Raw genomic sequence first — 27,479 nt, forward strand, 5'->3', positions numbered from 1 at the left:
TGTGGCCCTGTGTCTTGTTTAACAAATACTTTTCCATCCCAAGATCATAAAGATATTCTCTTATATTACTTTCTAACAGTTTTAAAGTTTTACTTTTACCAGGATTTCACTCTTCCTCAGAATTAGATAATAAAATTATTCTCCTTAGCTTATTCATATGGTAAGTTATATTAACAGACTTCCTAGTATTTTACTGTATTTTGATTTTTCCAACTTTCTGATAAGCTTAAAATTATTTCAAAAATATGTGTAAAAATTGAGTTACTGTCAAAGTGATTTAAAAGGGATATACCTAAAATATAAAAAGAGAACGCTAAAAATAAAGTGATAGAAGAGACATAATAAGTAAACACTAACCAAAGACAAAATTAGACTATGATGCCAAATGTATAATTTGGGCTAAAGAGGGCCAGTATATCAATAAAATATTTAATTCATTGGAAAATGTAGCAGGGCTAAACTTGTCCACACCCAATAATCTATATTATGCATTAAAACACATAAAGCAAAAACTGACAGAACAAATGGAAAAAAAAGTAAAGTGCCCCATTACATTGGATTTTAAACTGGCTCTCATTAATATAAACATCAATCAAAAAAGAAAAAACAGAATATAGAGGATATGCATCTTTCAACTTATGAACTACATAGAACTTTGTACATAAAAGTAATACAACTGTAGAGGTTGTAAATATTAGTAAATCCATTAATATAACTTACCATATGTATAGGCTAAGGAGAAAAACCAAGATTATATTTATTAATGATATTATCCTTTTTATACAAATTGCTTATATTTTTCCAGTTTGTCACGTCTTTATGCATTGCTTACAGTAGTTTTGTTATGCAGAAGTGTTTTATTTTTGTGTAATCAAATCATTAGTCTTAATGTTTCTGGATTTCAAGTCCTAGTTAGGACAGTTCGTCCTATTCAGAGGTATAGTGGCATTCACTCATTTAAAAAAATACTCATATGGCTTAATTTTTTTTTTACATTAACTTTTTTGTTTGTTTGTTTTGAGGCAGGGTCTTGCTCTGTTGCCCAGGCTAGACTGCAGTGGCCCAATTACTGCTCGCTGCACCCTGCGGCCTTGACTTCCTGGGCTCAAGCAATCCTTCCACCTCAGCCTCCCGAGTAGCTGGGACTACAGGCATATGCCACCATGCCTAGCCAATGTTTTCATTTTTATTTTTGTAGAAACAGGGTCTCATTATATTTCCCAAGATGATCTCAAACTCCTGGGCTCAAGCGATCCTCCTGTCTCAGCCTCCAAAAGTGGTGCAATTTACAGGTGTGAGCCACCATGCTCAATTTATTTTTTTAAGTGACTTGACATTATTCCTCAATTAGGGAAATGGAATTGTTGGGAAATAAGCAGAAGAAGAATGATACTTTATAATGTCTTCCTACTACTGATGGTAATATTATAAGTAGTATTTGATATTGTTGTAATAATTATCAATACAATAGAGCATTAAAGTTGCTGATGCATTTGGAAATTATCCTGGTGTATGGTAGATATGGGGGAGAGTTTTTCTAGTCTCTGTTACACAGAGGTGGTAACCCTTCATATGTCCTGATGTTATGCGTGGATCTTAGCTCCAACTTGGTGCCCTGGACAGGGCCAAGACCATGGGGGCCAAGGCCCCCACCCTCTTGGATGTTAGAACCTTGGTTCCTGTGCTTTTTGCTATGGCTTTGCCTCTCACTTTTGTTTCTACACCTGAGGATTCCTTCCCCCCGCCCACCCAACTTTAGCTTGACGTATGTTTCACCCAGTTTGGGATTTTCCCTCAGCTTGGTTTACTGCTTTGCCATACTTTGGTTCACAGAGGTCAGGAACTTGGAGAGGACATATCCTAAGGGGCTTGGAAATAAAATGGGGTAGAGATGATCATTAACTCTGGAAGCACTATGAGTTTTTCTGGATCTAGTGGCTTGTTTTAAAGCATTTGAAACTTCATAGGGTAGAGCAAATCTTCAGATAGCCCATGTGTTTAATTACGACTTAAAAATGTCTGAGATTGGCCAGGCACAGCGGCTCACGCCTGTAATCCCAGCATTTTGGGAGGCTGAGGTGGGCAGATCACGAGGTCAGAAGTTCGAGACCAGCCTGATCAACATGGTGAAACTTCGTCTCTACTGAAAATACAAAAATTAGCCAGACGTGGTGGCACATGCCTGTAATCCCAGCTACTCAGGAGGCTGAGGCAAGAGAATCACTTGAACCAGGGAGACGGAGGTTGCAATGAGCCAAGATCACGCCACTGCATTCCAACGTGGGAGACAGAGTGAGACTCCGTCTCAAAAAAAAAAAAAAAAAATCTGCGATTCTACTGACTGATCGTGATCTACTGAGTGTATTGTTATTCGTGAATATTGTTGAAGGGCAATGCATCTTCAACTCAAGACATCTGTCACTTTGTCTAATTTAAAGCACACTCTAAACTCAACATACATATATATTCTGCATATTTTACATGAGAATTCTCCACATCTTAACCTAGATTATTCCAAGCTGATTGTAAAAAATTTCTGTTTTAGAACTGTGATCTGAGGACTCTGCATGTTGTAAAGTTCCCCATTCCATGTCTGTCTTTGCCGGAACATGGAGTGGTTTAGTCAACTAGCATGAATTTGGGAGTCTTTGAATCTTGGTTATATGATTATCTCTGTTGTGGAATCCTGAGAAACCATTAACAAATTTTTATCTTCGTATTTATAGTATAAAATTGTCCCTTTTTTGGTGCACAGTTCTATGAATGTAAACACATGCTTGGATTTGTGTAACCTCCATAATCAGGATGCAGAACCATTTTATCACCGCCTAAGCTCCCTCATGCGATTCGTTTATGGTCACACACTCCCACCCCTGACCTCTGGAAAACCCTGATCTGTTCTCTATCTCTATTTTAAGAATATCACACAACAGGAATCATATATAGTATGTAACCTTTTGAGACTGACTTTTCTATTCAACCTGATGCTTTTGCTCCATGTTATTGCTTTTATCAAGAATTATTTTTTTTTTATTGCTGAGTAGTATTCCATTGTTTGGATGTATTGCATTTATTTATTCACTCACCGATTAAAGGATATTTAGGTTGTTTCCAGTTTTTGGTGATTATGAATAAGGCTGATATGAGAGAAATTATTTTACCCCTGATAAATGCCAGTCTTTTCCCTACTCGAGCCCAGTTCTTTTCATTCAACAATAACTTACGTTACACCTCTACCAAAAAGAAATTCTGATCACATCATGACCCCTAGGATGGCAATTACATTTCCTTTCCCATGTCAAGTATGCATTCTGGAATACTGTGTTGAACAGAATTGCAAGGCTACCTCTGGGAAAATAGGGGTGTAAGCAATTGATGACATCTGCTAAGGTTGCAGAAGAGGCAAATGGCAGCAATTGGACTGCGTAATTATAGGCATATTGCTTCCCAGAATGGAGAATAGATATAGAATAGAACAGACAATAAAATTAGCTAGTGCAGTGATGTAGACTTCTGCAGCCCTGAAGCTTTATCACACCACAAAAAAGGAAAACCTTTTGGAAAATATCATATTACCTTTCATTTATCTGCATAGCCGAATTTGTGCAATATTCTTTTTTGTACATTATAGAAAGGTACATTAAAGGAGTGTTAAGGGTTGACCCTTACTGAGGTGTGTTAAGATGCAGTCTGTGGTATCTTGTAGGTGCAGAGTCATTGCCAACTGGACCAAGAGTGAAATGTTGCATTTTGAAATAAAATTTGCATAAGCACTGATGCATTTTGTAAATATATACCCTTTGTAGGCAAATACTGTGTTGTTATGCTTTGTGCTTGAAAAATAGAACTAAATTTTTTGTGTTTTTTTTCCTTTCCAGTATTACTTTACTGTTCTTTTTGGCCATGAAGGTCAGAAGCCACTGGAGCTGCGCTGTGAGGAGGAGCAGGATGGTAAAGAGTGGATGGAGGCCATTCACCAAGCCAGGTATAGGCTCAGTCCTCCTGTGTGGTACTTGATTGTCTGGGTCCTGCATTGGAGTTATCACTGTTGGTGGTAGTTTTGAAAGAACTTGTAGTTCTAAGATGAGTTTTCTCCTGGTACCTGTTCCTTAGTCATGTGTGAGATAATTATTTGAGCTTTCCATGGCTACATTCCAGCTAAAGATTAATGGTAATAGATACAATGATAATAATAAGTAGTAGTAGTAATCACTTTTGTGGATTTCTTCCTATGTGCCAGGCACTATTATATGTGCTTTTCAATTACAGAATGTATTGAATGTATTGACTCACTTTTTCTGTCAACAATCAGCAAGAGGGGCATTATAATTCCCCCCTGTCTGCAGATAAGGAAACTGAGGCCTGGAAAGTTAGTTTTCCTGCCTGAGGTCACACAGCTAGTAAGTCACAGAGCTGGAATATGGCCCTAGCCTAGCCTACATTTGTAAACCCTGCTCTGGGCATCTCGGTTGTCAAAAGAAGGTGATGACATCCTCTATTTAAAGAAATAGAACCGTGTGATTTCACTTCCCCCTAAGAAACATCAGGAAGGTGGAAATGTGTGTACAGGGTCTTAAATGGGAACTAGAAATCTGAAAGAGATACAAGGCAGGTCCCTCTCTTTTATTTTCCTATTCAATCCCTAAACCTGGTTCAGTTTTGTTTCCCATGGCTCTCAAGCTCTTGCTTTTTGCCTGTCCACTCCCTAATCCAGGCTGTCGCTCCACTACTCCCTGCTCTCTTGTCTTGCTCATCTCTCGGGTATTTTGGGGCAACACTCTAGCTGTGGCATGCTTTCTTTTTCTTCACCTGATGAGTCTTCCCTTCTCCATCTGTCTGTTCCTCTCTCTACCACTCCCGCCCTGAGACATCTCGCTGCAAGTCAGCCCTCACTGGCGCCCTCTTCAAATGGCTGCCGCACTTGCATTGTGTACTGCACGTGGGTGACTTAGCAGTTCTGGGTATCATTACTTTTTTAATATAGTTAATGTGTTAGATTTCTGTTTCCTGAGTAGGATTGTATACACCTTGAGAATGAGGAGAGAGATTGGGGCACATTCATGTCTGAGTGAAGCGCGTTGCTAATTATGTAGTAGGTGATCAGGAAATTTCTTCAGTTTGATTATAAGAATGAGGCATTTAGGCTGGGCGCAGTGGCTCATGCCTGTAATCCCAGCACTTTGGGAGGCTGAAGTGGGCAGATCACCTGAGGCCAGGAGTTTGAGACCAGCCTGGCCAACATGGTGAAACCCCGTCTCTACTAAAAATATAAAAATTAGCCAGGCGTGGTGGCGCGTGCCTGTAGTCCTAGCTACTTGGGAGGCTGAGGCAGGAGAATTGCTCAAACCTGGGAGTTGGAGGATACAGTGAGCCAAGATCACACCACTGCACTCCAGTCTGGGGGAGAGAGCAAGACTACATCTCAAAAAAAAAAAAAAAAATGAGGTGTTTATTCTGAGTGAGTTCAGGCTGTTCTTTGAACCCTTGACGCTTTCTCTGAAAGTCTCCCCTCCCCTTCCCTCTCCTCCCCTCTACTCTCCCCACCCTCTTCAGCTACTTGTATTTACCACCTTCTCTGACAAGCAGTGTGCCAAGTGCTTTACATACTTATCTTTTTTTATTCTTCACATAAGCTAATAGAGTATTATTACTCCCATTTTACAGATGAGAAAACAAAAATTTGTGACAGGCAGATTGGCCAAGTTCTAACACAGAGTTGTTAAGCTGCAGATCTGGGATTCAAACCCAAGTTGAATTGGGTTTGGACTTCAGAACCTTTAGCTAGTGTTCAATATTGTTCTTATCTTCGTTATCCTCTTTATCGCTACAGTCTTTTCTTGTTCTATTTTTTTTCTTTTCCTCATTCAAAGACGAAAGTAGATTAATGTGAGACTAGGGTTGAGAGTAGAAGATGTTATTTGCAAAATATTTCAGTTCCTTTTCTTTCTCTGAGATGCATGGGGCTGGTAACTAAGTGCCGCTCTCCATGTGGGCCCCAGGAGAGCTTGCCACCAGTCATCATGACCCCGGCACATGGTTCAGCTGTCCTTGCTCTTGGTGCTCTCTGTTTGAGGATTTTGATCCAGACTTAGGACTAATGCAGAATGACTTGCTGTAGAAAGAAAGTCAGGCCTTCAAAGATGAAAGAAGCATCAAGCTGGCAAGGTAGAGCCCTTGGGTCATTTCCAGACACAATCTTTTCCTTTCTACCATCTCTATTCCTTTCTACCTAGGAGTTAAAATACATAATTTAAAACATGCCTGTTTTCCTATCTTTTTCATTCCAGGAGAGCAAGCACCATCAGTAGCCCAAATGCCTTTGTAGTTGCCAAGCAAATATCTTGGTGAACCAAACACAAATAATGCAAATTGCTTTAAAGATGATTAGATTCCAAGTAAGAAATCTTTTTTCTGTCCCAGGAATGCATTTTGTCATCTACAGGAAACTGAATCAGTAATTATTTGGTGTTGTTTGACATACAGTCAAAACCAGGGCATGTGTGATCTTGTCAGGAGACAGACTTTAGAAACCACTGAAGTGTTTAGATGATACAATGGTGAAAATTCCCTTCTTTTCGGATTTGAAGATTTGGTTAATAATTGAATTTTTTTCTTGATGTTTTGACTTTTTGGTCTATTAGGTTTGCTTTTCCCTTGACTTGAGACGTGGGACTGGGTTCTTTGATAATTTCTTTTAATCTGACTGCTTTATACTGAGTTTTTATATTTTCTGTTTTGCATTGAGATATTTCTTAAATTTTTGTTTTCTAAATCAGGGAAGAAAACTTTTTGATCTAAGTTTGATTAAGTTGAGTTTTTGGTTTAAACTTGGATCTGTAAAATTCACCTTGATTTTGTTCATGTATGAACAAAGCCAGAAAGTTAATGAAGCTGATTCAGAGTAAGAATTGATCGGCCATTTTTGCTTGGCATTGTAATAAAACACAATTAATTAATTACGGTTGGTTGACTAAACATTTCACCCTTGAAGGACGGTCTGATGGCATTAATTCAGTACTGCTTCCTTTCTAATATAAAAGTTTTAAATACTGAATATTTATGGTTTTATTGATCCTTTTTTAAAAAGTCAAAACTTTTGATTAGTTTAGCATGAGCAGTTCTTTTCTGAGCTACAGATCCTCCTGTAGATGCCACTTAGATACAAAGACTGCTCAGAACCCCTTCTCTCATTTACTTTTGTTTTCCTGGGATGGCTTTTCAGTACCAGCCTGGATGTGCTGTCTTTGTGTGCTATGAAAATCACATTGTTCTGTTGGCTTTCATATCTCAGAGCAGAATCTACTTGCCCCACTTTGCCTTCAGAGAATCTTAGGGTCATTTTCTGGGATGTCCCATTGCATGTTTTCTCCTTTAGATCTGGCCCAGAAAAAAAAAATCATTTTGGAATTAACATTTTTCATTTTGAAGCTTTGACCAGTCCAAGAAACTCATTTTAATGTTTTGCTTACCATTGGCCAATACTGCATTTCTAGAACATGGGCACATTTAGGGTATCATTTTACCACATGTTATGGCACCAGTTCAGGGGAAGCTGCTACCGAGACCCAGTCTTGTTTTTGTCTGGTTGAGTTGAGGCCAGAGCATTTTCATAGTAGTTAAGTCTATGCTTATTTTATATGCAGTTTGCTACTTGAGTATGGAACTCTGGACACAAAAAATAACCTGATATTTCTTCTTCGTTTTCTTGTCCATATGTGTCCATCATGGTTGATTTAGTTGTAGACACTAGGACAATCAAAGACTGACCTGGTTGATTGTGAGTCCTTAGGGCTTGTTAGTTGAAAAGACAACTTTTCAATGTTTCATCTGCTAGAACATGGACTAAGCAAAGTATCAGCAGTTAGGAGATAGTCATGGCCTGGACGTGGATCCGGTTGTATATCTTCCAAGGGTCTTCCCATCCTGGACTAAGCCTAATACCCACAGGACCTAGACTATGACATTTGGGAAGAAACGAGGAAGGTTCTCCAGAGATGTAGGGGGTAGACTTCAAGGGACTTTGTGACTATCTGGATTTGGACAGTGTTAGACTAGGGTGGCATCTAACACATCTCTCAGGCCCCTAGCTTGGACGGTGTCACTCATTGGGAGAAGAAATGATGAATGAGGACAGGTTTGTGGGGCAAAGATGATAAGCATTGGCCAGGAAGCATTGGGCGATTTCTGCTGGAAATTGGAAGAATATGATTATTGCTGGGAAAGGAAGGCAACTGTGAGATACTGAATTGATCCCTTGGCATGTGGGGTATGAGAGAATGAGTATCCAGGGGGCTGATAGAGAAGTAAGGTGTGTATCCTGAGGAGAGAGGAGAGTTTGGGTTTCTACCAAGGTGGAGGGATTGGAAAAGCAGATATTGAGAATGTTGAGCCTAGCACAGAGCACTGTTGAATGTGTGTAGCTTTGCACACCCTGCAGATGGCTTGTGTGTCCTGTGTTTGAGACTGTCCCACTATCTTTTGCCTGCTTTCCGATTTCTTCAGCTGGACCTGCTCAAATCCCCACCTCGATTCTCTTGCCTCCCCTCAGGGTGTATCTTGTGCAGGTGGATCTCAGGTTATCCTTTAAGTGCAGAGCACACAAAAGGAAAAAAGAATGACAAAAAGGAATATGTTTCCACTCCATAAAGCTCACGGTCAGATGGTGTTTGGCAAGGGCCTGACCTAACCCTTTCTTTCACCCTGTCAGTCTCCAACTTCACAAGCGGAGAGACTTTATCTTCCAGTTAAACCTTTCAATTAAGACTTATCCTCTTTTCCAGTAAAGAAAGCTGTAATGCAGCCTGTTGGATCTGTTTTTAATGTTTAGTCTTTTTGATTATATGTGTCTGAGACAGCTGTTGTTCATTCTCTCTCTCCCTTAAAATACACACACATGCACACACACATAGTGTGGTAGCTGCACCAGACACCCAGCACCTAATGCTTGTGGCCTCATCCTTGGAAAAGGGCTTAATTTGCCTCAAAGTATATAGTATAAAAATCTGTACAGCACTAAAGGCCGCTGTGTATGTCATATCATCCCCCTAAAATCAGCTCTTTAGAGAATGCACACAGAGAGAAATCCCTCACAAATCGGAGAAGAGTGATGACATAGAAAAGCTGAAAATGTTTCATGTGTCACAGCAACATCACAGGACTAGAAAAATTAGAGATGGGCAGTGATGTTATAGCCTAAAGCAATCCAACATGATAATTTGTATTCTTCTTGTAACAGTAAAACTGTCACTACTTTAAAGATGAAAATGTGGATTTTGTTCATTTAAGGTATTATTATTGTTATTATTATTTGCTAAGAAATTCTGTCAGGGCTTTGCCTTCATATTTGCCACAGTGAAAGATAATTCAACATTTTTTTTCTCTTACAGCCTACAAAGTGCAACATGAAAGAGAAGGGATACTACTAAACTACTAAACTGTGAAATATTTCACTTGATTTGATGGTTACAATTGTTTTCTATAGGGAAAAGTTGGGCTTGAATTTTCTTATTTTAATACTTTGTTAATACTTTTGTCAGCTGTCTTTCCTACTTGTCAGTGTTTTTGTTTCAAGTGCTTGTCTTGCACGTTTAGCATCCAGCTGACAAGGCAGTCAGACCTTCTGCCTACACTCACCGGGCAGGTGCCCCGTTCTCATGTGCACACCATCTCACCTGCAGGAGGGAGCCATCCTCATGATTCTCTTTGCCTGCTCCAGGAGAACCATCTCCGGTTCAAGACAAATTTCTACCTTGAGCTCTGTCTCTGATTTCTTGCTCCATTACTTATTCCATTTCTCTTATATTTCCAGTCTATTTACTCCTCGCTCCTTAGCTTTTTTTCCTGTATTTTTTTGGATCTCCTAAAAACTCTCCTGCCTTAAAAGAGAAATGAAAGCCTTTTCTTGGCACTGAATACTCCTCTAGCTACTGTCTTCTCTTGCACATGCAGCCCGGCTTCTTGAAGAAATGGTTCAGTTGCTCTCCTAGGCACGCAGCTCTTCCTCTCTCCAGCTCTTTCTGGTGGGTTTTGTCCCTACTCTACTGTAACTGTTGTCACCTGGGTCAACAATGAATTTCCAAAGCTTTTCTTTCCTTATATAACTTCAACTTTCTGTTCATATTTAATACTTACTTTTGAATTACACCAGTAATACATAAAAGCAAGTTCCCTAGAAAAAAAAAAAGAAAGAAAATTCAGACAATACAAAAAAGTTATAGTTCCACCCCCCTCCCCGTTTATTTCCCCAAGCCCATTTACTTCCTCAGAAGTATTTACTGGTAACAGTTTGGAGTGCATACTTCCAGATTTTTCTGTATATTTGCATGTGGATAGATAGGTAGAATGATATAATTACAGACTTTTAATTTGCTATTCACATTATTCGCCATCTTTTTATGCTAATTTGGAGAGTTTCTTTTAACATTAGTTTATAGGGACCTAAGTCTTATCTCGAAATTTTCATTCCTTTTGTTTACGATGTCTCTCCCTCCTGATTCTCCCTCTACTCCTTTGACAATTTCTTCTTGTCCTATTTCACTACTCCTTGTGTTCTGTCCCTTTCTTTACTGTGGCTGCTGTGTAGGGCTTTGCTTTTGCTCTTCCTGTCTCCTCACTTGGATCCACTCCCCAGACTTAGGCCGTGTAGATAGAGCTGCTCTTTCTCAGTACTTTCTCTGCTAAATACCGTGCTATGTGCATGATATCCCATGAAGTAGCTGGCACTATCCCCAGTGAATCTGAGTATTGGAGAGATGAAATGACCTCCTGAGGGCCACCAATCTAGTAAACGATAGAGCTGGAATCAAGTCCTGGGCAGGCTGACTCCAAAGCCTATGCACTTAGCCACAAAGATATATAGCCTCCATTATATGTAGAAATTCACCAACATGTATTTCTCTGTGTTGAACTGTCTATATATCATCTCTCCCTGGGTGCTCAGAATTACTTGATACTAAGCAAGACAAACCCAAACTCATGTATTTCTCTAGGCAGCTTCATGTTCCTTTCCTGGATGGGAGTGTAAGGCATAGTCTCCTATACACTCAGTCACTCAAACCAGCAGGATATCATCCCCTGACCCCAGCCTAACTGCTCACTCCAGTCACCACTTGTGGATTTCTCCCCAGAACATCACTGGTCTCCGTTCCTCCACGTGTCTGCAGCATTGCCCTGGTGCAGGCCACCAACACCGATTGCCTGGACTATTGCTCTGCCACCTCGCCTGTCTCTTCCAGGTTGGCTTCCTTCCCATCCATTCTCTACAGTTACTAGAGTGCCCTTTCTAAGCAAACATCTGATCTGCTGAAGGAATTCCGGGGTTCCCAGTTGCTTTTAGTTATTATAATTCAATTTACTTCTTATTGTAGAAAATTTTAAATATATACAGAGAAAGAGAGATAACAGTCCTCCATGTTGCTTTAAGAAGAGAAAATATTCATTATTTCACTGATATTTATTGCTTCCCTACCCAATGCTAGGCTTTGCTCTGAGTTCTGGGATGGAGTGAGCCAGTCCAAGCGAGGCCCCTCCGAGCTGACCTCCGTGAACTCCTCATGCCACCCCTCCCCTTATGTCCTGGGCTCCAGCTGGAGCCACCACATACAGGATTTTTAATGTGTGGGAATGTCTCTTCCAGTCTGACTTGCACCAACACATCTTTCAGGATGGAGCGCTTAGCAGCTTGCATCTTTCCTGGTCTTCTTCCTCTGCCAGCAGGAAGGCCTGACCATTCCCTTCTTTGAGCCCTCACTGTAACTTCTTATTTCGCTCAAAGCACCTAAGAGATTATTGCGTTGATTTCTTTATGTGTCTGTATCTCTCTGTCAGCCTGAATTCCTTCAACGCAAATTGTGTACTACTCATCTTTTGTGCCCTGCACCAGCATAGTGCCAAATTGCTTTTCAGAAATGCATGTACTGATTTAATTTCTCTCCATTAGGGCAGAAGAAAGCTGGAATCATTTTTTTAAAATATTTACTCTATCAATGGGTTAAAAATGATATATTGGCATAATAAGCATTTTCTTGATTATTGATAAGATTGTGTTTTGCTATCGCTAATATCTGTCTATATTTACTATATAAATTATCATCTCATATCCTTTTCCCATTTTTTGGTATTGGTGTTTTTCTAGAAGTTTTTAAATAAGCTCTTTGTATGACAAAAATATATTCATCTTTTACGTTTGTTCAAATCACCCTGCATCATTTTTTTGTCTTGTAGTTATACCTATGGAATTTTTTTGACATTAGAGTTTTTGAATTAAAATGCAATCAAAGTATATTACTTTTGGAGGGAAGTTGTTCTATTGCTTTTTAAAAATATTTTTTTAAATCAAGATATACTTCATATACCATGAAGTTTATCATTGTAAAGTGTATAATTCAGTGTTTTTCTAGTATAGTCACAAGATAGTACAACCATCACCACTAATTTCGGAGCATTTTCAATACCACAAAAGAAAGCCCATATCCGATAGCTGTCACTCTCAATTCCCCACTTCCCCTAGCTCTAGCCAACCACTAATCTCCTTTCTGTGTTTATGGATTTGCTCATTCTGGACATTTCATATAGATGGAATCCTACAAACATTTTGTGTCTGATTTCTTTAACTTAGCATAATGTTTCCAAGCTTCGTTAATGTTGTAGCATATATTAGTACTTCATTCCTTTTAATGGCTGAATTCTATTCCACTGTATGGATATACCACATTTTATTTATCTACTCCTCAGTTGATGACCATTTAGGTTGTTCCCACTTTTTGCTAGTATGAATAATGCTGCTATGAATATTTGTGTGCATTTGTACGTGAACATATGTTATCAACTCTCTTGGGTATATGCCCAGGAGTGGAATTGCCAGGTCATTTGGTAACTCTATGTTTAACTTTTTGAGGAGATGCCAAACTGTTTTCTACAGTGGCTGCCTCATTTTACATTCCCACCAGCAATGTATTGAGGGTGCCAGTTTCTTCGCATCCTTACCAACACTTATTTTCGTTGCTTTTTGGCTTAGAGTCTTTATACGTTCTCATATATAAACCCCTTTAATCCATTCTTGTTGAATTAACATAGTTGTATATGTATTCTTGCTAAAGAATTCTCTGTGATGATAAAGATAATTCTACCAATACCTACTTATGCACATGGAACAGAAATGAAAGTCTCAGTGTTAGGAAAGAATCATTAATATCTATAGTGATATAAAACATTTTCATCAGCTTCATAATATAGTACTATAAAAGATACTCACTTTTAGAAGCACTCCTTAAAATTTCTCTGTTCCAAGGTAATAATTTTACCATTAGTGATGTTCTGTTGTGTTTCCTAGTAACAATATTTTGCCTGCTTTTATATTTAATTGTGCTTTAGAAAGGATTATCGACAACTTTCCACATGTCCCAAAGTTTAGTGAAATGTTTAAGTAATGAACTGTGACTGTGAACAGGAAAGAAGGAGCAATGTTTAGAAGAGGGGTTTTTAGTCTTTAATTTTTTTTCTCTTTTTGGTCTCTCTTAACTAAGATGCTTGTGTTTCCATTTACTGTAGAGCAGACAGCTTAGGAGGGAAGAGCCTGTCAGTAGAGAGAAGGCATTGGTGGAGGTGACAGTGTTAGGACCTCATTTAATGAGATACCTAAAAAATATTAATTAGCCAATGAAGTGGAGATACTGACATGAGAGAACTTGAGAACCAGAAACAGTACGTGACAGTAATGCCGAAGGGGTGTGAGTAAAGATAGAGAAGCTGGCCTTGCTTAGGTAAGGCCAAAGCAAATGTTGCTTTGATAGGAGCTGTACTATTGTCATCCATGCTTGGATTTTCTCCACTCCCAAAGGCATCATGATTCTCCTGACATGAGGAATGCTGATTCCAAACAGTTTTCTGGATAAAATTTAGCATAACCCTGGAGATAGGTGGAGTTTTTCTTTTTCTTTTTTTATTCTGAGTAGTCTTTATTCTCTGTGCACATTTATACAAACAAACCACAGAGATATCTCTCCCCATAAATTAGATTCTTAAGTAACTTTTACATTAAACAAATATGAAGAAAGTATGATAATTACTTGAGTTATGTTAAATTCTTCCTTTAATTAAGAAATAAAGCCCACAATGGATAAGATAATTCTTTTCTTTTTTTTATTATACTTTAAGTTCTAGGGTACATGTGCACAACCTGCAGGTTTGTTACATATGTATACATGTGCCATATTGGTGTGCTGCAGCCGTTAACTCATCATTTACATTAGGTATATCTCCTAATGTTTTCCCTCCCCCGTCTCCCCACCCCACGACAGGCCCCAGTGTGTGATGTCCCCCTTCCCATGTCCAAGTATTCTCATTGTTCAATTCCCACCTATGAGTGAGAACATGCGGTGTTTGGTTTTTTGTTCTTGCGATAGTTTGCTGAGAATGATGGTTTCCACCTTCATCCATGTCCCTACAAAGGACATGAACTCATCCTTTTTTATGGCTGCATAGTGTTCCGTGGTGTTTATGTGCCAGATTTTCTTAATCCAGTCTATCATTGTTGGACATTTGGGTTGGTTCCAAGTCTTTGCTATTGTGAATAGTGCTGCAATAAACATACATCTGCATGTGCCTTTATAGCAGCATGATTTATAATCCTTTGGGTATATACCCAGTAATGGATGGCTGAGTCAAATGGTATTTCTAGTTCTAGATCCCTGAGGAATCGCCACACTGTCTTCCCAGTGGTTGAACTAGTTTACAGTCCCACCAACAGTGTAAAAGTGTTCCTATTTCTCCACATCCTCTCCAGCACCTGTTGTTTCCTGACTTTTTAATGATGGCCATTCTAACTGGTGTGAGATGGTATCTCATTGTGGTTTTGATTTGCATTTCTCTGATGGCCAGTGATGATGAGCATTTTTTCATGTGTCTATTGGCTGCATAAATGTCTTCTTTTGAGAAGTGTCTGTTCATATCCTTCACCCACTTGTTGATGGGGTTGTTTGTTTTTTTCTTGTAAATTTGTTTAAGTTCTTTGTAGATTCTGGATATTAGCCCTTTGTCAGATGAGTAGATTTTAAAAATTTTCTCCCATTCTGTAGGTTGCCTGTTCACTCTGATGGTAGTTTCTTTTGCTGTGCAGAAGTTCTTGAGTTTAATTAGATCCCATTTGTCAATTTTGGCTTTTGTTGCCATTGCTTTTGGTGTGTTAGACATGAAGTCCTTGCCCGTGCCTGTGTCCTCAATGGTATTGCTTAGGTTTTCTTCTAGGGTTTTTATGGTTTTAGGCCTAACATTTAAGTCTTTAATCCATCGTGAATTAATTTTTGTATAAGGTATAAAGAAGGGATCCAGTTTCAGCTTTCTATATATGGCTAGCCAGTTTTCCCAGCACCATTTATTAAATAGGGAATCCGTTCCTCATTTCTTGTTTTTGTCATGTTTGTCAAAGATCAGATGGTTGTAGATGTGTGGTATGATTTCTGAGGGCTCTGTTCTGTTCCATTGGTCTATATCTCTGTTTCGGTACCAGTACCATGCTGTTTTGGTTACTGTAGCCTTGTAGTATAGTTTGAAGTCAGGTAGCGTGATGTCTCCTGCTTTGTTCTTTTGGCTTAGGATTGTCTTGGCAGTGTGGGCTCTTTTTTGGTTCCATATGAACTTTAAAGTAGTTTTTTCCAATTCTGTGAAGAAAGTCATTGGTAGCTTGATGGGGATGGCATTGAATCTATAAATTACCTTGGGCAGTATGGCCATTTTCACAATATTGATTCTTCCTATCCATGAGCATGGAATGTTCTTCCATTTGTTTGCATCCTCTTTTATTTCATTGAGCAGTGGTTTGAAGAGGTCCTTCACCTCCCTTGTAAGTTGGATTCCTAGGTATTTTATTCTCTTTGAAGCAATTGTGAATGGGAGTTCACTCATGATTTGGCTCTCTGTTTGCCTGTTATTGGTGTATAGGAATGCTTGTGATTTTTGCACATTGATTTTATATCTTGAGACTTTGCTAAAGTTGCTTATCAGCTTAAGGAGATTTTGGGCTGAGACAATGGAGTTTTCTAAATATACAATCATGTCATCTGCAAACAGGGACAATTTGACTTCCTCTTTTCCTAATTGAATACCCTTTATTTCTTTCTCCCACCTGATTGCCCTGGCCAGAACTTCCAACACTGTGTTGAATAGGAGTGGTGAGAGAGGGCATCCCTGTCTTGTGCCCGTTTTCAAAGGGAATGCTTCCAGTTTTTGCCCATTCAGTATGATATTGGCTGTGGGTTTGTCATAAATAGCTCTTATTATTTTGAGATACGTCCCATCAATACCTAATTTATTGAGAGTTTTTATCATGAAGGACTGTTGAATTTTGTCAAAGGCCTTTTCTGCATCTATTGAGATAATCATGTGGTTTTTGTCGTTGATTCTGTTTATATGCTGGATTACGTTTATTGATTTGCATATGTTGAACCAGCCTTGCATCCCAGGGATGAAGTCCACTTCATCATGGTGGATGAGCTTTTTGATGTGCTGCTGGATTCAGTTTGCCAGTATTTTATTGAGGATTTTTGCATTGATGTTCATCAGGGATATTGGTCTAAAATTCTCTTTTTTTTTGTTGTGTCTCTGCCAGGCTTTGGTAACAAGATGATGCTGGCCTCATAAAATGAGTTAGGGGGATTCCCTCTTTTTCTATTTATTGGAATAGTTTCAGAAGGAATGGTACCAGCTCCTCCTTGTACCTCTGGTAGAATTTGGCTGTGAATCTACCTGGTCCTGGACTTTTTTTGGTTGGTAGGCTATTAATTATTGCCTCAACTTCAGAGCCTGTTATTGGTCTATTCAGGGATTCCACTTCTTCCTGGTTTAGTCTTGGGAGGGTGTGTGTTTCCAGGAATTTATATATTTCTTCTAGATTTTCTAGTTTATTTGCATAGAGGTGTTTATAATATTCTCTCGTGGTAGTTTGTATTTCTGAGGGATCAGTGATATCCCCTTTGTCATTTTTTATTGTGTCTATTTGATTATTCTCTCTTTTCTTCTTTATTAGTCTTGCTAGTGGTCTACCAATTTTGTTGATCTTTTCAGAAAACCAGCTCCTGGATTCATTGCTTTTTTGAAGGGTTTTTTGTGTCTCTATCTTCTTTAGTTCTGCTCTGATCTTAGTTATTTCTTGCCTTCTGCTAGCTTTTGAATGTGTTTGCTCTTGCTTCTCTAGTTCTTTTAATTGTGATGTTAGGGTGTCAATTTTAGATCTTTCCTGCTTTCTCTTGTGGACATTTAGTGCTATAAATTTCCCTCTACACACTGCTTTGAATGTGTCCCAGAGATTCTGGTATGTTGTGTCTTTGTTCTCACTGGTTTCAAAGAACATCTTTATTTCTGACTTCATTTCGCTATGTACCCAGTAGTCATTCAGGAGCAGGTTGTTCATTTTTCATGTAGTTGAGTGGTTTTGAGTGAGATTCTTAATCCTGAGTTGTAGTTTGATTGCACTGTGGTCTGAGAGACAGTTTGTTATAGTTTCTGTTCTTTTACATTTGCTGAGGAGTGCTTTACTTCCAACTATGTGGTCAATTTTGGAATAAGTGTGATGTGGTGCTGAGAAGAAGGTATATTCTGTTGATTTAGGGTGGAGAGTTCTGTAGATGTTTATTAGGTCCGCTTGGTGCAGAGCTGAGTTCAATTCCTGGATATCCTTGTTAACTTTCTGTCTTGTTGATCTGTCTAATGTTGACAGTGGGGTGTTAATGTCTCCCATTATTATTGTGTGGGAATCTAAGTCTCTTTGTAGGTCTCTAAGGACTTGCTTTATGAATCTGGGTGCTCCTGGATTGGGTGCATATATATTTAGGATAGTTAGCTCTTCTTGTTGAATTGATCCCTTTACCATTATGTAATGGCCTTCTTTGTCTCTTTTGATCTTTGTTGGTTTAAAGTCTGTTTTATCAGAGACTAGGATTGCAACCCCTGCCTTTTTTTGTTTTCCATTTTCTTGGTAGATCTTCCTCCAGCCCTTTATTTTGAGCATGTGTGTGTCTCTGCATATGAGATGGGTCTCCTGAATATAGCACACTGATGGGTCTTGACTCTTTCTCAAATTTGCCAGTCTGTGTCTTTTAATTGGAGCATTTAGCCCATTTCCATTTAAGGTTAATATTGTTATGTGTGAATTTGATCGTGTCATTATGACGTTAGCTGGTTATTTTGCTCATTAGTTGATGCAGTTTCTTTCTAGCATCGATGGTCTTTACAATTTGGCATGTTTTTGCAGTGGCTGGTACCAGTTGTTCCTTTAGTGACCTGAGCTATGAGATTTCATTTGGGCTTTGCTATAGTTCGCTTCATATATACGTCCTCAGTCAAAATAAGTGGGGTGGAATTCTGGCCCAGCAACAACAACTTTTTGCTAAGCTCATATAATTTTTGCCCTTGTATAAAATAACTAAGGTCTGTAATTTCACACTGTGCCTCTGCTTTGGACTTTTCAACATTTTATTTGAATGTTCCCTTTTCTCCATATGGAGTGATGGTGGTTAGGATTTTTTATTTATTTTTATTTGTTCATTTATGATTGATACATGATTATTGTACATATTTATGAGGTACAAGGTGATGCTTCGGTACACGCATACATTGTATCATGATAAAATCAGGATAATTAGCATATTAATCAGCTTAAACATTTATTATTTCTTTGTGATGAGGACATTAAAAAACCTCTCTTTAGCAGGGCACAGTGGCTCGTGCCTATAATCCAAGCACTTTGGGAAGCCGAGGCCAGTGGATCACTTGAGCCCAGGAGTTCAAGACCAGCCTGGGGAACATAGTGATACCTCGTCTCCACAAAAAAATCAAAAAATTAGCCAGGCCTGGTGGTATGCACCTGTAGTCCCAGCTATTTGGCAGGCTGAGGCAGGAGGATGGCTTGATCCCAGGAGGTCGAGGCTGCAGTGATCTGTCATTGTACCACTGCACTTCAGCCTGGGCAACAGAACGAGAACCTGCCTCAAAAATAATTAATTAATTAAAAACCCTATTTTCCAGCTATTTTGAAATATATAACACATGATTATTAATTCTTATAAATATTAGACACTAATATTTTATTCCCATATATATCCTAATGTTGACATCTGTTTGTACTCAACAGCTGAATTTTGAGTTATGCTTTCACCATGTTGATTTATATGTCCTTTGGCAGGGGGATCCTTTTTTTGTTGTGGGAGTTGAACTAAAAAGCGAAAATACAAAATAAAAAAATAGCTAACCAAATGAAAATAATAAGGAGATTAGGCAAACATTTTAAAACTTGAGTACTACCTAGTAAGTGGAAAACTTAATCACCTAAGATATGTATTGGCATTATAGTAGAATAGAAATGCCAGTGGTCTGAGAAATATTGAAGGGAAGCCCTGCATGTGTTTTCAGTTGATTTGATGCAATCCTGGAGCAGACATCCATTTACTAGTGGGATATGTAAAGAAAGTTTTGTGATGCAGAGTTGGGGGGATACCCCAGTAAGAGCAGAATAGGAGGAGTAAACCAGGGAGCCCTAATGAAATCAGTGGTGTGGCCTGAAAATTACTATGTGAAGAATAAGGAGCCATGCATCCTGGGCAACATAGTGAGACCTCATCTTACGAAACAAAAACAATTGGCCATGTGTGATAGCTTGCACCTGTAGTCCCAGCTACTTGGGAGGCTGAGGTGGGAGGGTTTTTTGAGCCTGAGAGGCCACTGTACTCCAGCCTGCGCAACAGAGCAAGGCCCTGTATCAAAAAAAAAAAAAAAAAAAACCGTGTAAAATAAATCATATTAGATGAAATCAATCATATTAGATGATAAATCATATTAGGTCATATTAGATGATTTATTTCATTTGAATAATATAATTTATTTCATTTGACAATGACATTGAATCATTTGAATGACTATTCTGTGTCAAGTCCCCAGGCCTGGACTTGTCTTTAATCTTTTTGCCTGGATTATTATTGTAATAGTTCCAACTCTTCCCCCTTATCCTCTTGTGCTCCACCCCTACCCTTCTTTCTCATCAGAACAGCCAGTGTGATCCTGTTAAAAACTGAAATCTTGGCTGGGTGCAGTGGCTCACGCCCATAATCCCAGCACTTCGGGAGGCCGAGGCCGGCGGATCACGAGGTCGGGAGATCCAGACCATCCTGGCTAACACGGTGAAACCCCCTCTCCACCAAAAAATATAACAAATTAGCCGGGCCTGGTGGCAGGCGCCTGTAGTCCCAGCTACTAGGGAGGCTGAGGCAGGATAATGGCGTGAACCCGGGAGGCGGAGGTTGCAGTGAGTTGATATCGTGCCACTGCACTCCAGCCTGGGTGACAGAGCGACTCCGTCTCAAAAAAAAAAAAAAAAAAAAAAAAGTGAAATCTTGTAAGGCCTTTGATCAAAGATTACACCTCGCCAAACGGGGGGAAAACCTGAGACTTTCTATTGACCTACGTGCTTTAGAATCCTGTTCCCTCTTCTACCTCTTTCTTACTCCCTGTCTGAAGCCATTCTTGCATTGCTGTAAAGAAATACCTGGGCTGGGCGTGGTGGCTCACACTTGTAATCCCAGCACTTTGGGAGGCTAAGGCGGGTGGATCACGAGGTCAGGAGTTCAAGACCAGCCTGGACAAGGTGGTGAAACCCTGTCTCTACTAAAAATACAAAAATTAGCCAGGCACAGTGGTGGGCACCTGTAATCCCAGCTACTCAGGAGGCTGAGGCAGAGAATTGCTTGAACCCAGGAGGCGGAGGTTGCAGTAAGCTGAGATCTCGCCACTCCACCCCAGCCTGGGCAACAGAGGGAGACTCCACCAAAAAACAAAAAAAACTAATGCTAAATGACGAGTTAATGGGTGCAGGAAATCAACATGGCACATGGATACATATGTAACAAACCTGCACATTGTGCACATGTACCCTAAGACCTAAAGTATAATAATAAAAAAAAAAAAAAAAAAAAAAAGAAACCAAAACCAAAACAAAAAACAACCTGCGGCCAGGTAATTTATAAAGAAAATAAGTTTAATTGGCTCACAGTTCTGCAGGCTGTAGAAGCATGGCACCGGCATCTGCCCCACTTCTGGAGAGACCACAGGAAGCTTTTACTCATGGCAGAAGGCGAAGGAGGAGCAAGTGGGTCATACAGCAAGAGCAGGAACGAGAGATAGAGAAGATGCTACACACTTTTAAACAATCAGATCTCATGAGAACTCATTCACTGTCTCGAGAACAGCCTGAAGCCATGAGGGATGTGTCCCCATGACCCACACATGACCCACACACCTCCCAATAGGCCCCACCTCCAACACTGGAGATTACATCTCAATGTGAGATTTGGGTGTGACACAGATCTAAACCATATCGTTCCCCTTGAGGAAACTCACCACTTTGTCATTCCCTAGACAGGCTATGCCCACTCCCACTGCAGGGCTTTTGCACATACTGTTCCCTGGGCCTGGATGCTGTTCCATCAGCTAGCCACACGGCTCCCTGCTTCAGGTCGTTTCTCCAGTACCATTTCTCCATGAAAGCAGCCCTCACCACTTGGTTAAAATTGTAATCTCTGCCTTCCTACTTCCTATTCTCCTCTTACCGTTTTTCCTCTACAGTACTCATCACCAGGTGACATATGATAGATTTGTCTTATTAATGTTGTCTTTCTCTCTCTACTGCTGTATAAGCTTCATAAAGACACATATTTTTTTTCCTGCTGTGTTTACTCCTGTGCCCAGTGCTTTGAACAGTTCCCAAATATACAACACTCAGTAAACATTTGTTGACTCAAAGAATCAATTTGGACTCACAGGAACCTAGGAAGAAGGAAATCATGTTACTTATAATCCCAATGCATGAAGTAAATAACGACCATTAGGATTTTATGTATTTTCTCTTTTCTCCCCACTTAATATTGCAGAAATATTGGAAAGTATGGAAAAGCACAAAAGAAGTAACTCAAGTAATTAAAAATCACCCATAATTGCTCCAGCCAAAGAAAGCTCCCTTTAAGTTTTGATGTATGTCTCTCATTAGAGTACCTTTCTCTCTGTCTCTCTCTTCCCTTCTCTTCTGCTTATGTCTGTGTATATACTTAATTTTCTCCCTCTATATATGAACATATATACATGTACATGTACATATAATGTTTATCTCAATTTCTTGTTTTTTTCTGTTTATTAATAAATCTTAGGTATGTGCCATTATGTTATGACTATTTTTTAAAAAAGTATTTTAAATGGCTTGTTATCATTCCATTATGTAGATATATTATTACTTATTTAGCCAATCCCATATTATAAATGTGTATATTTAGATTGTCTCCGTTTTCTTATATTTGTTTTTAATGAATGAACATTTTGTTTCTTTTGTATCTCGTTGTGCAAGTATCAGATTATTTTTCTTGAGTGATATTATTAGAGGTGAAATTATGAAGGCAAAGGATATAACCATTTTGACCTGTTTTGATATGTATTGTGATATTGGCTTCTACAATGACTCACTTCAGTGGTACTATAGGACAATATCTATTTACTATATCTTTGTTAGCCCTGAGTACTATTTTTTCTAAAAATCTTAACCAGTTTTGGTAAATAATTTGTACTTCTTTGATTAAGAAGGACTTTTTTTTTTTGAGACAGGATCTCTCCCTGTTTCCCATGCTGGAGTGTGGTGGTGCGATCATAGCTCACTGCAGCTTCAAACTCCTGGGCTCAAGTGATCCTCCTGCCTCAGCCTCCTTGAGTAGCTGGGACTATAGGTGTATGCTACCACACCCAGCTAATTTATTTCCTTCCTTCCTTCCTTCCTTCCTTCCTTCCTTCCTTCCTTCCTTCCTTCCTTCCTTCCTTTCTGAGATAGGGTCTCATTTTGTCACCCAACCTGGAGTGCAGTGGCATGAATACCGTCATTGCAGCCTTGATCTCCCAGGCTCAAGTGACCCTCCCGCCTTGGCCCCCCAAGTAGCTGGGGCTACAGGTGCATGCCACCACACCCAGCTTATTTTTGTATTTATTTTGTAGAGATGGGGTTTCACCATGTTGCCCAGGCTGGTCTCAAACTCCTGAGCTAAAGTGATCCACCTGCCTCAGCCTCCCAAAGTGCTGGGATTACAGGCATGAGCCACCACAACTGATCCCAGCTGACAAAAAAAAAAAAATTGTAGAGATGAGATCTTACTATGTTGCTCAGGCTGGTCACTCCTGGCCTCAAGCTGTCCTCCCAGCTCAGCTTCCCAAAATGTTGGGATTGTAAGCATAGGCCACTGTGCCCAGCAAGAAGGACCCTTTTTCATGCATTTATTGGTCATTTGTTTATTACGTTCTGTGAAACCCTTTTGTCTATTTCTTGACTTAATAATTTTAGCCAGTGTGGTTGATTCTCTGGCATAAAAATGAAAAATTTAACATCCTTACAATACCTCTTATGTCCCCTGTCTTTTGTTCCCTCTGTTTTTGTTACTTACATATTTTTGGATCTTAAATTAGTTGACTTCATGTCTTAAAATAATATAATTAAACCTCTATTGATTTATCAACTTTAGACAGTATGTATTGACTCTGCTAAGAAAAAATAAGTATAATAAGTTAAGACATTTAATGTGTTTTCATTGCTTTTTCTTTTCTAATCCTGAGGTTTTATTACTTTCATTATTATTTATTCTCACTTCATAAACTTTTAGACATATTCTGTTCTCTAAATTGCTCCTCTGTGTTTTGTCATAGGCTGATTCTGAAAATTAAAAACCAATAAGGAACATTTCCATAGTGGTTATAACAAATATTGTGTCCCAAAGTATCAAGGTTGATGTTTGGTCCCACAGAGAATGAAATGTACCATATGTCATTGAATATTTGCTCCTCGAAGGAGAACCTTGCATGTGTCAACTTCTAGTTTCTCTCTACCTTCCTTTACTTCATCTGGCTTGTTTTCTTGCATTCAATGTCATTTTATTGTCTTTGATTTCTGTTTTGTTTGGCTGGAAAACCTCCTCATAATTTTTTCCTGCAGTAAGTGTGTGGGGATAGTAAGTTTTTCCTGTCTTGTCTTGGTACTTCGTCAGCGATTGGTTGTCTGTGTATTGTTTATTGTTTTAGAAATTGTTAAGCAGGCTCAAAATATTTTCTCCACAATTCTCTGTTGCCACCTAGAATTCCAAGTTAATGATGAAAAGTATGACAGAAAAAAAAAAAAACTATGACAGCATGATTCTCACTTCCTTTTGCTACCTGTTGTTTCTCTTTGGAAGCTTTTATAATTTTTCTCTATCCTTAGAATTCTGATATTTTACCAGGATGTATCAGAGTATGAAATGTTTTCATTTATCTTGTCTGGTATTTGGATTATTCTATTTGAACTGTGCTATGCTCAGTTCAGGGAAAGTTTCTTCCATTTCTGTTTTTAATTTTTTAGATGGAGTCTCACTTTGTTGCCCAGGCTGGAGTGCAGTGGTGTGATCTCGGCTCACTGCAACCTCTGTCTCCCGGGTTCAAACGATTCTCCTGCCTCAGCCTCCCAAGTAGCTGTGATTATAGATGCCCGCCACCACACCTGGCTAATTTTTTGTACTTTAGTAAAGATGGAGTTTCACCATGTTGGCCAGGCTGGTCTCAAACTCCTGACCTCAGGTGATCTGCCTGCCTCAGTATCCCAAAGTGCTAGGATTATAGGTGTGAGCCACTGTGCCCAGCTCTCATTTCTTTGTTATTGATATTTTTTCCCTATTGCAGTCTAACTTTTTCCTTTCTGGAACTCCCACAAGACAGATATTAGACTTCTTGGATCTATACTCTAGGTTACTCAGTTTTCCTTTTATATTTCCAGTCTCTTTATATTTTTGTTTACTGTTCTTTATTTGACCTCTCTGACCACCCAGCTTAGTTTTTAGCCATGTCTGGGTTATTGGTTAGTAATTCCATTGAGCTATAAAATTTTAGTAATTATCTTTTTTTTTCCAAGAACTCTTTTTTTAAAAAATCTGATTACTCCTTTTCCATGGCAGCCTCTTTTTGCTTTATGTCTAATATCCTTCCATATCTTTCCGAAGGTAGTAAGTACCTTTTTGCCTGAATTAGCCTTGTTTCTTTTAATGTCTTTTCTGTTTGTTCATTTGGGGATGTATTTGTTATCTCTTGCTGCTTAACAATTTTTAGAACAATAAACAATTTATTGTTATACACGGTTTCTGTGGGTAAGCAACCCAGGCATAGCTTAGCTGGGTGCCTCTGCCCAAAGGTGTCTCACAAGGCTACAATCAAGGTGTTGGCCAGGTCTGTATTCTCATCTGAATGCGCAACTGGGGAAGGATCCACTTCCAAGTTCACTCACTCTGCTGTTGGCTAGATTCGTTTCCTTACCAGTTGTTGGCTTGAGCTCAGTTCCTAAACGACTCTTGGCCAGAGGCCTCCTACAGTGTCTACTTTATTCATGGGCCTCTCTGTAGAGTAGCTCAGAACCTGGCAGCTGACTTGCCTCAAAGCAAACCAGCAAGACAGCAAGAGAAGGCAAGTGAGATGGAACCCAGAGTCTTATAAACTGATCATGGAATTGCCATCCCATCACTCCTGCCGTGTTGTATTCTTTATAAGTGAGTCACTTAGGTCCAGCCCACACTCGAAAGGAAGGCCCTTTTACCTAAGGGGGTGAGTACTAGAAGCCGGCGATCATTGGGGGCCATCTTAGATGCTGCCTACTATAGGGGCCTTGTGTGGTGAGAGGGGAGGCTGGTTTTCATGAGTGTCTGCTATTCCTTGTTTCTAAATGAAGGATCTTGTGGGACATTATGGGTAGTTGGTCTGGGCTTACTCTGTGACTGTGAATGCTGCATCGTGTAACATGTGTCAGCTTCCTTTTCAGATATGTGGGCAGACAGTAGGAAGGTGGGTTGGAAATTCTTCCTTGTATAATTCTATACCCTTTAGCCCACACAGCTGGAACCTGTTACTTGCTACTACCCACTAAAATATGGAAACATGATGGGATAGTGACGTCCTTGATTAGGTTATGTTATATGGCAAAGGAAAACGGTTACTGAAGATACTATTACAGTCTTAAATCAGTTAATATTGAGTTAATAAAAAAGGTCCTTAGTGGGCCTGATTTAATCAGATGAAAGACCTTACAGAGCAGGTGAGAAATGTTCTCCCACTGGCTTTGAAGAAGAAAGCTGCTATGAGTTCTATAGCAGCAAGCAAATGAACTTTTCTAACAGCCTGAATGAACTTGGAATAGGATTCTTGCCCAGTCAAGCCTCAAGATGATAATGCATCTTGATTGACACCGTGATCATAGCCTCGTGACATCCTGACCTAAAGGTCTAGCTAAACTGAGCCTAGACTCCTAACCCACAGAAACTATGAGATAATAAATATATGTTGATTTAAGAGCCTGGAAGTAAAATACACTGTATTCATTTTCTATTCTGTAACAAATTATCACCAAACTTAGTGGCTTAAGTTCTGTTGTTACAGAATAGAAAATGAATACGGTGTATTTTATTTCCAGGCTCTCTTAAAGCCTTTCCCTTCTTGGTTCCCCCTTGTGTCCACGGTGAATGTCTGGAGTAAACCCAAGCTCTGTTCTCAGAGTCCAGCTCCTTCATTAGAGGTCTTCTTTAGGAAGGTGCCACCCTTTTCTAGAGAAAGCAGACCTTGCACTGTCAGCTGGGGACATGTTGCTGCTGCCAGCTGTGCCTTTTATTTCTTATTTTTGAGGGGTGTGAAGAGGAGGAGCCTAACTTCAGATATTCTAAAGGTACTTGTTTAATGGAAGATCATAACAATTGCCCTTGCCTACCCTCTGTTGTTTCATTTGTTGCTTCCGAGCTTGGAGACTCTCTGGGCCACTCTTGGTGAGAAGCGTGCTTATGCAAGGTATCTGTATCTGTGGTTTCCTCTGCTCTCATTTCCCCACCAAGCTAATGCTGCTTGCTTAGTTTTTCTCTTCATGGAATTTTACAAATTCCATTAGATAGGTGCTGAGGATGTCTGGTCTATTGATGGCATATTTTCCTGTTTTTATCATGCTCTTATGGTTTCGTTCTTTAAACAGAAAACAATTTTCCTAGCAAAGACCTTGGAAGCGCAGGGAGGCAGACGTTGGTGATGAGTCTGTGTGAAGTCAGCCTTGCATTCCAAACTGGACCTGCCTTTTTCTTTTTCTTTTTCTTTTTTAAGAGAAAAGAAAATACTGCTTTGCTACCTAACACTGATGTAATATATTTGTAACCAATTTGGCATATTTCTACTAAAACTGATGAGAAAGGCAGAATTTTTATAGCAATTGCTTTTTTTATGCTCTATTATTATTTTTCTCCCTTAAGTTCTCCCATAGCATATTCCTATCAAGACTCTTCTATCTTTTCTTCTTCTTTTCCCTTCCTGCCACTTGTAATTTCATAGCCTCCCTTTCTATTCTCTTTGGGTAATTTCTCAGAATGAGTGACTTGAAAATATTGCTGACACGGTTCTTTTCTAACCCTAACAACACA

General features: G+C 39.3%; 1 protein-coding gene across 1 annotated transcript in view; it reads left to right on the forward strand.

The window, feature by feature from the left end:
* The window catches only part of RASGRF2 (Ras protein specific guanine nucleotide releasing factor 2), a 271,130-nt gene that overhangs the window by 77,562 nt on the left and 166,089 nt on the right, over positions 1 to 27,479 (forward strand). Inside the window, exon 2 of the mRNA XM_030800810.1 lies at positions 3,879 to 3,985. Within this exon, the coding sequence (XP_030656670.1) occupies positions 3,879 to 3,985 (107 nt within the window). The remainder of the gene's footprint in view (positions 1 to 3,878; positions 3,986 to 27,479) is intronic.

The sequence above is a fragment of the Nomascus leucogenys genome, chromosome 2, assembly GCF_006542625.1.
Source record: "Nomascus leucogenys isolate Asia chromosome 2, Asia_NLE_v1, whole genome shotgun sequence".
NCBI classification, from domain to species: Eukaryota; Metazoa; Chordata; class Mammalia; order Primates; family Hylobatidae; genus Nomascus; species Nomascus leucogenys.